Source organism: Lissotriton vulgaris, chromosome 1_1 (genome assembly GCF_964263255.1).
Source record: "Lissotriton vulgaris chromosome 1_1, aLisVul1.2, whole genome shotgun sequence".
In the NCBI taxonomy this organism is placed as follows: Eukaryota; Metazoa; Chordata; class Amphibia; order Caudata; family Salamandridae; genus Lissotriton; species Lissotriton vulgaris.
In genome coordinates this window covers 1,031,014,165-1,031,028,817 of record NC_141685.1, presented here as the reverse complement: position 1 = coordinate 1,031,028,817, position 14,653 = coordinate 1,031,014,165, and the positions used below count along the sequence as shown (strand labels likewise).

Sequence of the window (14,653 nt, the reverse complement as noted above, 5' to 3'; positions counted from 1 at the left end):
ATGAAAGGGGCCTTATTTACAAGGCAGTAGTTACGTTCAATGGCTTAACGTTGCCTCGTAATAAGGCGAAGGGTTTATCGCCACAGGAACGTCACTAAAAGTGACGGTCCTGTGTCAATAGGATCTTGTAACTATGCTGCGTTATTTTCTGCGTAAATTAACGCCACATTCAATGATTAGATATAATCCGCTGGAAAACAGAAGGAACATAGCCTTTCAGTTGTATCCAATTACAAACATTACATATCATCCAACAGCATTGTGCTATACAGTAGTGTAAACGGCTCAGTGGTCAATGATGCGAAGTGAAAACAGTGATATTATCATGCACACATATACAATGTGAATGTGTGCATCATAAACCAAACCAATTTGCATAGAGATAATGACAAAGAAGGTGCAACATAAGGTGCATTCATTCCGATTACAATTTATTTTGAAGGCGCCTTTGGCTTTCTCAGAGGAGAACCTAAGGATAAATAATCTTTTGAAGTGGTGTGCGTTGTTAATTGATGAGCGCCTGCTATGGTGCTAAATATTGCTTACCCCAGAGAACTGATCTGATATGTACACACCTAAGTCCATCATGATTCCTATGATAAAGTGCACTGTTTAAACCTGGAAAATGTTACTACAATTGTATTTAAAAAAATGCTCACATATTATGCTACACAATTCTAGTGGGCCTGGTTGGAGGAACTGGGCACAATTTACTCTCCATAGTTTTAATAAGTCAAATAGGGCCACTCAGAGACCCCAGGCTATAGGTTTCTTCTCCTCTCATGAGTGGGGCTGTGTATTTATAATTAAACAAATATCTTGGGGCATAGAAAAAGTGGCTCAAACGTATTCATTTTTCAACGATTGTAAACTCCATCACTGGGGAGGCTCTTCTGTTAATTATTCCTGACAACTGCCAAGGTAAATTCACACTTTCTTAATAGGATCAAGTTTATGTAACACACCAGTAAGTGGCCCTGTGTGCGCCAGTCATATGTACAATAATCTGGACAATTAAAAAATAATAGCATACGATGGAACGGAAAAGAAAGACGAGTAGGAAGTACAGGGTACAGAAAGATCCAAAAATCTGATAAACAGAAAAAGGCAATGGGGACTTCTATATAGGCACTAAATGACAAAAGTATTTTATACATTCAAGGAAATCAAAATAATTAGCAATTTTTCACGTAAAACATTACAAATATCGAATAGCCATTAGAAAACAAGGGGGCATATTACCAACAACTAGCGATAATTATCGCTATGTTGGTTTAGCGGCGATATTTTTATCGCCGAGCTGCGGCGATTTTTATCGCTTAGGAACCTTGGGGCATATTACCAAGCAATAGCGATAATTATCGCTATTGCTAGGTTAGAGACAAAAATTTACCGCTGAGCTGCGGCGATTTTTATCGCAGATAAACCTTGGTATTACCAAGGTTTATCGCAAATGCAATAAAAATCGGCCGCAAAGCATGAATATCGCTGAAAAGTCAGCGATATTCATGACTTACCGAGCTAATGCTCTTAGCCATGTTATCCACCTCCCATTGGATAACATGGCTAAGAACTGCTCAGGGTAGGTGTTAGCTTTTGGAGATATTCGCGCTTAGCGTGAATATCTCCAAAAGTTGGTAATAGGAGATAGCGATGTTAGCGACTGTTTCCAGTCGCTAACATCTTGGCACGCCCACTTTGCATGTCATTAGTGATAAATATCACTGACATGTAAAGTGGGGCCCAAGAATGTCGCAATCTCCTACTAGCTGTCTCTAACTGGTGTTCGCGACAGCTAGGTAATAGGGAGATAATTTTATCTCCGCTTTCTTGGCTTTTAAAGCCCAAAAAGCGGAGATAAACCCTCTTGATAATATGCCCCCTTGCTATTATCAAGGTTAATCTCCTAAGGGATAAAAATCGGCCGAAATGCATGAATATCGCTGAAAAGTCAGCGATATTCATGCATTACCGAGCTAATGCTCTTAGCCATGTTATCCACCTACCATTGGATAACATGGCTAAGAACTGCTCAGGGGCAGGTGTTAGCTTTTGGAGATATTCGTGCTTAGCGCGAATATCTCCAAAAGTTGGTTACAGGAGATAGCGATGTTAACGACTGTTTCCAGTCGCTAACATCTTGGCACGCCCACTTTGCATGTCATTAGTGATAAATATCACTGACATGCAAAGCGGGGCCCAAGATGGTCGCTATCTCCTACTAGCTGTCGCTAACTGGTGTTAGCGACATCTAGGTAATAGGGAGATAATTTTATCTCCGCTTTCTTGGCTTTTAAAGCCAAAAAAGCGGAGATAAACCCTCTTGATAATATGCCCCCTTGCTATTATCAAGGCTAATCTCCTAAGCGATAAAAATCGGCCGAAATGCATGAATATCGCTGAAAAGTCAGCAATATTCATGCATTACCGAGCTAATGCTCTTAGCCATGTTATCCACCTACCATTGGATAACATGGCTAAGAACTGCTCAGGGGCAGGTGCTAGCTTTTGGAGATATTCGTGCTTAGCGCGAATATCTCCAAAAGTTGGTTATAGGAGATAGCGATGTTAACGACTGTTTCCAGTCGCTAACATCTTGGCACGCCCACTTTGCATGTCATTAGTGATAAATATCACTGACATGCAAAGCGGGGCCCAAGATGGTCGCTATCTCCTACTAGCTGTCGCTAACTGGTGTTAGCGACAGCTAGGTAATAGGGAGATAATTTTATCTCCGCTTTCTTGGCTTTTAAAGCCAAAAAAGCGGAGATAAACCCCCTGGATAATATGCCCCAAGATGTTATGAATGCCTTTCATCGGAAGAAATAATCCATTTTCAAGTGCCCTTATTCACCGCTCTGACTTTTACGGCTCTGAGATCAGAGCAGTCCAAAACGGATCCTGAAGCCGGTCCGCCCTATGCTTACCCATATACAGCCGGAAACTATAGGAGACAGTTGAATGGCAGCTGATGGTATACCACCTTCCTGCCTGCACCCATCTCTCTGGAACCTCCAAAGACCTGAGGGAGGCATATTAATGTACAGAGGCTGGCGGGGAGGGAGTCAGGATGCGGAATATTACGGAGCGCATGAGCAACAAGGGGACATTGAGAGATAGTGAGAGAGTAGAATGGCTCCATATTTATCAAGACATTTAGCATTTCTTCTCTCTCCTTGTGCTGGAGCACTGTGTACTGCCTAGTGCCAACACAGGTACCCTTGCACAAAAGGGTGTCTGTGTTTTGGGCAACATTGTTTTTGTGCAGGAAGGAAGACCTTCCGCCACAAAAAAAAATCCTTTGAGGCATATTCCTCTTCCTATGTATGCTGCAGATATTTGTTTCTAGTTGGGCAGCATAGAGGGGCATATTATCAAGTGGGTTTATCTCCGCTTTTTTGGCTTTAAAAGCCAAGAAAGCGGAGATAAAATGATCTCCCTATTACCTAGCTGTCGCTAACACCAATTAGCGACAGCTAGTAGGAGATAGCGACCATCTTGGGCCCCGCTTTGCATGTCAGTGATATTTATCACTAATGACATGCAAAGTGGGCGTGCCAAGATGTTAGCGACTGGAAACAGTCGCTAACATCGCTATCTCCTATTACCAACTTTTGGAGATATTTGCGCTAAGCGCGAATATCTCTAAAAGCTAACACCTGCCCCTGAACAGTTCTTAGCCATGTTATCCAATGGTAGGTGGATAACATGGCTAAAAGCATTAGCTCGGTAATGCATGAATATCGCTGACTTTTCAGCGATATTCATACATTTCAGCCGATTTTGATCGCTTAGGAGATAAACTTTGATAATAGCAAGGTTCCTAAGCAATAAAAATCGCCGCAGCTCAGCGATAAAAATATCGCCGCTAAACCAACATAGCGATAATTATCGCTAGTTTTTGGGAATATGCCCCTGAGAGTTGCGGAGGCTCAGGCGATATTGGAGGATCATGATTGACTTGCATACTGTTGTCGTCTTGAAAAGGTATTGTCAGACCAAGGCTTCCACAGAGTCCTCAGAAGGTTGTTTCTCCCACAGCCCATCTCAATATAATCCTCCTCTGCATCCCTCGAAGGAAAGTCTTGCAATTGTTTTCAAACCAGGTGATGCACAATACCTAGTCACTTCGTGTCTCAAAATCATGCCCTGGTGTTTGCTGTCAATGACAGTTTACCAGGGTTTGAATTTTGGAATTCGTTTAACTGTATGCCGGTGGCCCTGGCCGTTATTCTACAGCTTACATTTACACACCTGGGTCATTCAGCTTTTAACTATCATGGCTCCTTTCTAAGTCCTTGACTGGCATTAGCTGGAACCCTGGGCTATAAAGTTCAACGTCTGCTTTTGGAAGAAGAATTGAATCCTTTTTTTTGGGACTATCCCCTTATCTTCCCTTTGGGTCTCTTTGGCTACGTTCACAGCGGCTGCTTAGCACGGCTTTGGGTCTGGTGGAGTATTACTTTCTAGTGCAGCTTTAGGGGATTTGGCTTGCATGAGGATCTTATAAAGACCTGTTTATCTCTAGTTGAAATTCCTCTTAGTGGGTCCATAAAATGGGGTCCAAGAGTTGTCTGTTGGATGACATGGAGCATTGCTGGGGAAACTATAAAGCCTGTGAGCTCTGCAGAGGCTGCATGTTTGACATTGCTGGAATTCAGCAAGAGTTGGACTTAAGCTTTCAGTTGAGTTGCTACCTAATGTCATACCACACATCAAAGGGCGCTGTTTTAGTGACCCACAACTTGTAATTCAGAAATCATGCAATTTTCTACTGGCCACTCCTCTTTGAGATGCAGGATCATCTTCACATATAAGGCAGGATTGGCTAAGTGTAGAGTCAAATCCAGGATTTAAGATATCCCCAATGTACGTTCTGGTCACTTGACAGGTTAAGTTCAAATGCGCTTGGGTGTCTACCCATCGAAGCACCCTACTTTCTCTTTTTGGACCACTAGAAAGATGAGAATGGGTGAGATAGCCAAGTGTTAAGTTTCAGCTCTTACAGTTGGAAAAAGTAACGAATTTACATTAGAACAAAATAACTCAATGATTCTGAAAGTTTGTGTTGTGAGCCATTCAATGTCTGAAACACAAAAGATTTTGTTGTTAAATGGTAAACCGGTTGGAATAAAAAATGGTTGGAATCGGTAGAGCTCAGCTGTGCTGTAGGTGGCCCTATAAGTGTTCGGAGTGTCTCAAAAGGCTTTGGTAACATAGAGTCTTATGTTTTATGTCTGCAGAAGGGATAGGTTTTGATCGCAATTCCACCCAGGTAGATACCTCTTTTGTCTCAAGACTTACAGGCATCTCCATTCAAGCCTTTGGATGGCAATCCTGTGAGCCATCTCCCAAAGAATTTCTTAAATTTAGTATCTGTTGCCTAGAGTAAATCTTTGGGCAAGCTGGTATTTGGTTATTGGGCTTCTTTTTAATGGTGTTTCTTGACCACGCCCTCTTCATACCTCGTCTTAATTTCATTACTTACTTAGAGTCAAATGGTAACAAGAAGCCACTGTTCCAATGTATGGATTTCCAAAGCGATATAAACTTTAACTGTATGTGTTTTGCAAATATATATATTTGTATCCATGCTCCGGCTTGTTCCTGATTTGAGATGCACTCAAACACCAACACAAGCTGCAAGCTTCAACTCCTTTATTAGGTACGGAAGACGCCAGCCATGTCACCTTTCAAGTGCAAACATGTCCTGCTGAAGAATTAAAAGCTGATGGGCCAGAAAAACAGCCCATTAGGGGGAAAACAATTCTGTTCATTTAGGGGCTGTGACCGGACTGTGCTTCCATCTCACCACCATCCTTAACAAAGAAGATGGACTTCGAAACGCGTCAGCAGTAATGGTGACATGGCTGGAAAAAAGATCAGGGAGCTGGTGTCTTCTGTACCTAATAAAGAAGTTGAAGCTTGCAGCTCATGTTGGTGTTCGAGTGCATCTCACAACAGGAACAAGCCGGAGCGTGGATATATATATATATAGAAATGTGTCATGTTGGGAGAAAGGAGAAATAAAGCACTTTACTCTCACTTGATACCTGAGTGGGGGTCCGTTCCTGTCTTTACGTATTAGCAAGTACTTCGAGGTGGACAGGATTTGGTGTTATATATATAACAACATCTCCTCCCTTCTGAGAAGATTAAGGGACACAGAATTCAAGTTATTAAAGATTAGGGCATGACCCGTGCAGCGATAAGTTTTCCTCCGATGCCACAGTTCACAAAAGATTTCCTTTGTCCAGTTCTCAAATGCTCCTCCCTCTACAATGGCAAGGTGCTCACCTGTCCCTCGTTACCCCTCAGATCAACGGGCAGTTCAATATTAAAACTACCTGTCCCATCATGCAGCATGTCGGTAACCCCAGCAAGTGTCACAGATGGCTATACCTCTCACATGAGTATTGGGTGGTAATATGAGGTACAGGCGGAAACCTTGAGCACAAATTCTGCAAAATAAATTGTCTTTGTCCCCTAACTTCCAGCCAACCTTTTCCACAGGGCAAAGTCCAGAGACGCCAGTGCAGTGACTGCGGCTCTCCATGCAGTTATGGACCGCCAATTGACGGCAGTTTCTCTGTTCCCGTGGTCGGGCGGCGGGTCGTGGCATTCCAATACCTCGGTAAAAGCAGTCCACTCGTTGCCAGTGTTCACCATGACCTCTTTGTGGAAGGGTCCCTTGTTGCGTGTCACAGGCATACACGCTATGAATATGAAACAACAGCTCCTCCCCTCTGAGCAGATCTAGGGACACAGCGGTGCTTCCAATTCAATGTATTAAAGATTAGGGCATGACGCGTTTCAGTGCTCAGCCTTCCTCTATATATAATAAGATCGCCTGAGTTTTACAATTATGGTTGCAATTTTACTAATTATAGGTTGTTCCTGAAAATCTCGTACCCCTTGTCTCCTCCCCCAGTAAGTTCAGAAATTGCTCATGCTCATGAGTAAGCAGGTAGAGATGTATCACACATACCTGATTCCAGGTGGCAGTCGTGGTGGCCTCCTGCCATGTTTCCTCCGGTGGCTGCGTCCTCCAAGGCCAAGAATCTGGGAGTACATATAGATGAGGGTCTCACTTTGAAACCGCAGATCCTCGGTCTTGCAGGAAAGTGTTTCGGCATCTTGAAAATGCTCAGAAAATTCCTATCGATGCTCTCTTTCGACCATAGAAAAATGACAGTACAGGCCCTGGTGGGATCTCGTTTGGATTATGCTAACGTGCTCTACCTGGGCCTGCCTGAATATCTTCTTGCACGCATGCAGATAGTGCAGAATTCTGCTGCTAGATCAATCTTTGGCCTCCATCGGAGAACCAGTGCCACGGATCTATTAAAAAAACTGCACTGGCTCCCCATTAAGAAATGGATTGCCTTTAAGGCGCTCACGCTGGCTTTTAAGGCTCTCCATGACTCAGGTGCAAAATATATCAGGAATCGACTGTCGTTCTACCTGCCTTCGAGGGCGCTGAGGTCAACTTCTCTGGCCTTGGCATCTGTTCCGCTCATCAGACGTGCCCGGATTGGAGGTCGCTCCTTTCGGTACCTGACACCTCATCTGTGGAACTCTTTGCCAGTCCCTCTGAGAAAGAATGTCAATTTGCTGGCCTTTCGGAAGGAACTGAAGACCTGGCTGTTTATCCAATAGTTTTTGATCTCTGTTCATCTGCTCTTGATTTCTACATTGGGTTTTGAAGCGCCGGGACACTCCTCAGAGTAGCTGAGCGCTATATAAGTCCATTTTTAACATAACATAACATAACATAACATAACATAACATAACATAACATAACATAACAATTAAATCAGAGATAAAGTCCTTCCAGGGTTAAAGTTGAGAAAGTATTTACATTGGAAATTTGAAAAGAGACTACTGATTATTGTTTCGCTCAGAATTATGGTTTTTATATGTGATTCAAAAATAAATTGTTCACTTGGGTTTGCCAGCTATTCAACAGGACTGAGATTGTATTTGTTATCAAGGCAACATACATTAGCATTTGTTAATGCCAGTGTGTTTTGTGGTGCTTTTACTTTAAGCTGATGGTTCCTAGAGGATCAGTGGCATTTTTCGTATGCTCTTATTTAGCTCCTCATTTAAAGTTAGGCAAAAAAAACACCAAAACAAATACAGTTTTCTTCAGCGTCTCACCGCCATGATTGAGTTCTCCATTTCAAAGTTATTGGCGGCTCTGCCATCAGAAGCTCCATCTTTGCCCCACACTAAATGAGGTGAGAGAACAAAGAGGATCAAGGACAGGACATACGCCTCTTTGTGGCAGATCTCTTGAGGAGACCATTAGTAAAGAATAGGGTGAGGGAGGGGCGGTGCAATGTTTACATTTCTTATCAGTTATCTAAATTACTCCTGGCTCCATGTTCTCCCGCCAGCTCTCAGATCTGGATAGCTAAGACTAGTAGTTGGAAGCTCAGTAACTACAGGAGGGTGTATGGGTAGGAGGATTTGTTTATGTGGGTCTCCCATGGACTAGGAAAATCCATGAAGGGAACAGATCTTATAGACTGTGCAGGCAGGGATGTGCCTTTCTTGGAGATTTGGGCTCACTTCATTAAGCAACTGGGAAAGGAAGAAGGGCTTTGGAGGAATAAACCATGTAGTCCTGCATTGCATGAGCGCATTGATGAGAGAATGAGTGAGGCTCCATTGTAGGGTATAAAAAGAAGCAATGGGTAGTGAATGTTACTGAATTAAAGCATGTGCAGGAAGTAGATAAAACAATGAATGATCAGGAACATTGTAAAATAGGTGTCCTTTAAAGTTCTTCTGCTTCTTATGTTATTCTACAAAGTGGTAGTGATTAAGGTTATATCACATTATTTACCTTTCTACAAACCATTTTGTGCCCCAAAAAATGCAAATATGTATATTTTGTCATTCATACCTCTGATTATTCCTTCAATCATGCACATGCTCCTTTCTCATTGTCGACTAACGAGGAAATAACGTTTCTTGTCATAGATACAATCTCATAACCCCGAATATCCTCCGGGTGGACAGCGAGGAGACAGTTGTCCTTGAAGCCCATGAAGTCAATGGCAACATTGATGCTGACGTCAAGATATATGATTTCCCACAAAAGAAACGTGTACTTTACAGCAGCCCCCAAGTCTTGCTGAATCCAGAGAATGGCTATTTAGCCACAACTGTAATAAAAGTGAGTATTTTATACTAGCTAACTAAACATGTCACTGAATGCATGAAACTCTTTTAACCAAACCCAAAAACGTAAATGGAATTTGAAGAGAATGGGAAGGACAGAAAGAAGAGAAATAGCAATGGCAATGCAAATTTGAATAAATAAGTTACTTCCTGTTAGTAGAGTTCTCCATATTGGTATCTTTCATAGATTCACATGCTCGAATCATTAAGATCATGCCTGGCCGGTGACGTAATGATTCTGCAGGGAAATGCAACACTTGACCTCCACACCACCACTACTGTGGAGTTAAAAAACACAAGGTGGGCTCATCTTTCTAAGAGTAACTTAGAAACGTTCAATTGGTGAACATAGGAGTACAATTGATATAAAAGGGTGCAAATATTCTGTTCCAAAGCTGGATTATTTTCATTCCATAGTTGCTAAATAACTATGACAACTCCAGATTCTTAAATAGTTTGTAGTCATCATTTGATATTACATGCTTATAATGATTTACTTTAACCTTTTATCTGCATTTTGAACTTTTCTAAAAAGAATAGACTTAACGAATTTTAAAGTGGTTTGAAGTTGTAAACTGAAAAAGTTTCAAATCGTAGTTAGGAATGTTAATGTATGAATTTTTTTATTTATACCATTTATAAAGCACGCTGTTCCCGAGCGGTGTCCTTGCGCTGAAATGATAGCTCCCCTAAGTGTCAGGCCTTTCCTAATGTATAAAAAGCCAAATTTTAATATTTTTTCGAAAGGCCAAAAGGTCCGCACTTTGTTTCAAGGCCAGGGGCAGGGAATTCCAAGCATTGGCAGCTCCTCTAACGAAGCTTCTGCCCCCCCATCGTGCCTTCCTGATTCTGGTTGTCTTAATCAGCCCTTTATTGGCCCACCTCAGCTGTCTGCCTGGCGTGTACAGTTGGAAGTGCTGCTGGAGAAAAGATGGACCCAATCCATGTACCGCCTTATAAACAATGCACATTGATGTAAACATTATCCGTTTGCGCACCGGGAGCCAGTGCAATTTCCTAAGTTCCTGTGCAACCGGTGCAAACTTAGGCAGGCCCGCAATAAGGTGCACGGCAGCGTTTTGCAGCACTTGAAGTTTATTGAGCAACCCTTGTTGGGCCTCGAGGAGAAGACTGTTGCAGTAGTCTAAGCGGGAGAGCACAAGTGCCGTCACCACCGTTTTTCTGCTACTGTTCGGCAAGAACTGAAGAATCTTCCTGATGATTTTCAAAGTCCAGTAAATAGAGGAGATCAGTGCATTGACTTGAGGTTTAAAAGATAGTTGATTGTCAATGAGGACACCTAGGTTCTTAACCTTAGCTACCGGAGTGGGTGGGGTTCCCATGTCGTCCGGCCACCACTTGGGGATCCAAAAGCTGATATCAGAGCCAAAGAGTAGAACCTCGGTTTTGGAGGAATTTTATTTGAGGCAGTTACCTGCCATCCAGGTGCTAACTGCAGTCATGCAGTCCTGAAACCTGGCAGCTACTCCTTCTCTCCCCGGGAGCAGTGATACAACGATCTGAGTATCATCTGCGTAAGATGTTAGTTCAAATCCGAAAGCCTGGATCACCGGGGCGAGAGATGAAACATAAATATTGAATAGGGTGGGGCTAAGGGAGGACCCCTGCAGGACCCCCCCTGACAGTTTGAAATGTCTAGACTCAAAATCTCCCAAGGCCACCACCTGAACCCTATTTACAAGGAAGGCTTTCAAGATGTTCAGGGCCCTTCCCTGAACCCCGCAGTCCTCTAAACGATCCACCAGAATACTAAGGTGGACCATATCGAAGGCCGCGGACAGGGCGAGAAGGACCAGAGCTGCACGTCCCCCTGCATCCAACCCCTTCCTGATCTCTTCAGTAGATTTAATCTGGGCGGTCTCGGTACTATGACCTTGCCTAAACCCATGTTGGGCTTTGTCCAGACCCTGAGAAGATCTGAGGAATGTACAGAGCTGCAAGTTCATAACCTTCTCGACAAGCTTAGCTGGCAACGGTAACCTGGCTATAGGCCGGTAGCTATTCGGGTCTGAGATATCGACTGTAGGTTTCTTGAGCAGCGGGACAATTGATGCTCGTTTCCAGCATGTTGGAAAATCCCCGATGTCAAACATCTGGTTAAAGAGATCCGCAAGGGTGCCCGCTATGGGGGTGACTGCCAACTTTGCCACTGACGCTGGGCAGGGATCTTGGGGCGACCCTGATTTAGTTGTGTGCAGCAAATTTTTAATCTCTTCCAGGCTCACAGGGCCAAACCCAGAAAATTTAGCTTCTTGAGGGTTGGCTAGGGGGTTTCTGTCCGATCCCTCAAGAAGAAACCGTCTCACTTGAGGCTCTAGTACAGTGAAGATCAATTCCACCTTATTTGCGAAGAACTTGGCGAGAGTCTCACAACGTTCCTGGCTAGGTGGAATGATCACTGGCTTAGGGGTGGTCAAACTAGCAATAGTGTCAAAGAGTTCCCTGGGTGAATTTCTGGCTCCCTTGATCCTATCAGTATAACATGTGCCTTTAGCCTTCCTTATCATATCTTTGTAAATCCTTTGGCTGGATTTAAGCTTGACTTTGTCCTCCTGATGGTATTTTGAGCACCAAACTCGCTCCAGTATGTTCTCGCAACTCGTTCGTGAACCAAGGAGCAGATGGTGCTATACGAGTGGGGCGACATAATTTCGGCGGAGCTAGTGTGCTGCAGGCCCGGTCAATCCAATCGGTGTACATGTCTGCTGCTTTATTAACCTCTGCCAGCAGCGGAATCATAGAGGATGTCAACAGGTCCTCAAGTGCCGTACCGTCAACTTCTTTCCAGGTTCTATAGGTCCTGGCTGTCTTCCTAGCTTGCGTAGCCCTATCCAGCGGGGAGGTAGAGACAGTGAATAGCACGGCAGAATGGTCTGACCAGACCACGGATTCAGTGTTGACAAACTGCAAATCCGGGTTGTTTGTAAAGATACCATCCAACGTATGCCCTGCTATGTGTGTGGCCCCCTTTACCACCTGATTAAGACCCACCCCTTGCATCACTTCAGCCAGAGCTAGCGTGTCAGGGTCTGAATCATCTACTAAATAGAAATTGACATCACCTAGTGCTGTGAAGGATTTATTGCACAGTGCTTCCTCCAAAATTTGCCCACGGTTTCAAGAAACTGGGACCTAGTCCCGGGTGGTCTATAAAAAAGACAACCCTGGAAAGAGTGATGACTGGATAGAGAGAGCTTGAACACCAATGCCTCACACGTCTGTGAGGCCACCGACTGAAAGGATCCCACAATAGAGGCATGATAAATGACAGCAAGCCCACCTCCTCTTTTACCAACTCTATCCAGAACGAAACTCAGGTATCCTGGGGGGGTAGCTTTCACTAAGTCCGGCCCAGATGCAGCATCCGTCCAGGTCTCGGTAATAAATGCAATTTTTACATCTTTATCCTGAATCAGTTCAGCGCATTCCACACTGTGCTTCACGAGGGATCTAGCATTAATTAGAAGACAATTTATTTTGTTCATCGCCCCTTCCCCTCTAGAACCGTGGGTCCTGATGAGCGCCCTACTTGGTCTACAGATGACGGCAGGAAGGCCAGACAAACACGCCAGACACTCAAAAAATCCTGTCACCACGTCTTTATCTGGTCTTAAGCAAATACAGTTCTCCTTCCTCCCCCCAGCGTTGAGGCTCAGCAGAGACTCACGATTATAAGTCCTCCTGGGCTGGAAGTCTGAGAAGAGTTGACCAGGGGTCCAGGCGCTAGGCGCTGGTCTGGCGTGGACGGGCACAGACGGGCTTGCCTTTGGTTCGCCGCCGGCGCGCCCGCTGCGCCCGCCTGCTGCGCGGGCGAAGTACCATGGAAATTTAAAGGGGCGGGAGGAGGGTGGTAGGCTGCCGACAACTAATCCGCAAGCCTGAGCGTCCTCCCAAGATGGCGGACCCCCATGGTAACGACCGCGTCAGCGCCTAATCGGCCGCGCATGTGCCCAGGAATTCAGGAGGTGGAGAGAGCAGATTGGGAGTCGCCTGCGGTATGGCCAAGATAGTAATGGTGCCCAAGTCGCAAATAAACAATATTTTAAAACAAGCTAGCATCCTAATCCCCCGGCTTACCGCCTCAGGGGAGTACTGGTGCCCAAAGTTAAAAATCAGAGATCAAACATAGTTTTAGAAAACAAACTGGCGGCCTAATCCCCCGGCTTTCCGCCTCAGGGGAGAATCAGCTGTGACTGTTAGTTAAATGTTGTAAAAGCATTTTGGGAGTGGAAAAAAAGTTAGAACTGTTAACAAAAGTGTATTTAAATAATTTTGCAGAAAAAACGAGCTGTGGAACCCCATGTGGACCACTACCGTGCTGCAAACTAGTATGGGGCCCTCATAAAAACATGGCCCACCTATACTGTTTTTCCTTCCAATAAAATTTCAGAACTCCTAATAAGGTTTAAGGGTAAGGGGCAGATGCCACATGCACTAAAGACAATTTATTATTTATTTATCTATTTTTTTTAAACTTTATTTATATATTTTTATCCATTACACATCTTATGAAGCATAGAAAGTACATCAGGGCAACACGGAAACCCCAAGCAATATTGTGCAAGCAAATGTTTCAACATTTAAAGACAGCAGTACGGGTACACCATACATATGCAATTTTAGTAGTAGAGTGTTAGAGCAGTACATCAAGGCCTCATCTTGTTGTGGATCTGTGGGAAGTGAACTGGTGTGGGTATAAGAAGTGGGTTCTCTCCTTCACTTCACGGGCGTGTAGCTATGGTCAGGGACTACCGACCATCCCCCTCCCTTGCCTTGTGTTTTCCCCACAGTTATTAAAATTGGACACAAGAGGATTTTCTTTGGAAGGCTGGGGAACTTACAACCCCCCGGCCGTATTTATTAAAACATAAGAGCAAATAAAAATGTAAATAAACAATATTTACACAATTATTTATGCAAAAAACGTAGTTGACATTAGATTACAATTCATGTAGACAGGTATCAAAGGGCTAACCTTAACATACTTCTAATACAAAGATTTTCCTATCTGAAACTAATATTTTGACTCATAATCACACATTATTATTTTTCTGCATATCCTATTTGGGCCTACGGCAAGGTCTCTAACCGGTGTCAGATCCTTTTCAATCAGCCACGCCCTCATGTATGAGTGCGCATGCGCAGAGGGCCTGTTTACCGAGAGGGTACTCCCTAAGTATGGGCGGAAAATCCGTTCCGCCCGCGGATTTTGCGGATTTTCGGTAAATTCGCAATCCGCGAGATTCACGAATTTCCCGCAAAATCCGCAAATCTGCGAGCAGCGGATTTTATGGCTTGCTCGCACTGTTCGCGTGAGTTCGCGGCTTTCCAGTTCAACTTCGCGCCCCGCGAATAAGCGCTAAATTGCAGAAATACGATCTTAGCAAAACTGAAACTACTTACCAGGTTCATAAGTTCAAGCTCATCATTAGTAGCCATT

The 14,653-nt window shown here is 44.0% G+C and overlaps 1 protein-coding gene across 1 annotated transcript in view; it reads left to right on the top strand.

Annotated features, from left to right (window-relative positions):
• Positions 1–14,653, top strand: part of LOC147748462 (venom factor-like) — a 273,916-nt gene that overhangs the window by 76,546 nt on the left and 182,717 nt on the right. The window contains exon 2 of the mRNA XM_086928296.1: positions 8,992–9,187. Coding sequence (XP_086784422.1) covers positions 8,992–9,187 — 196 coding nt within the window. The remainder of the gene's footprint in view (positions 1–8,991; positions 9,188–14,653) is intronic.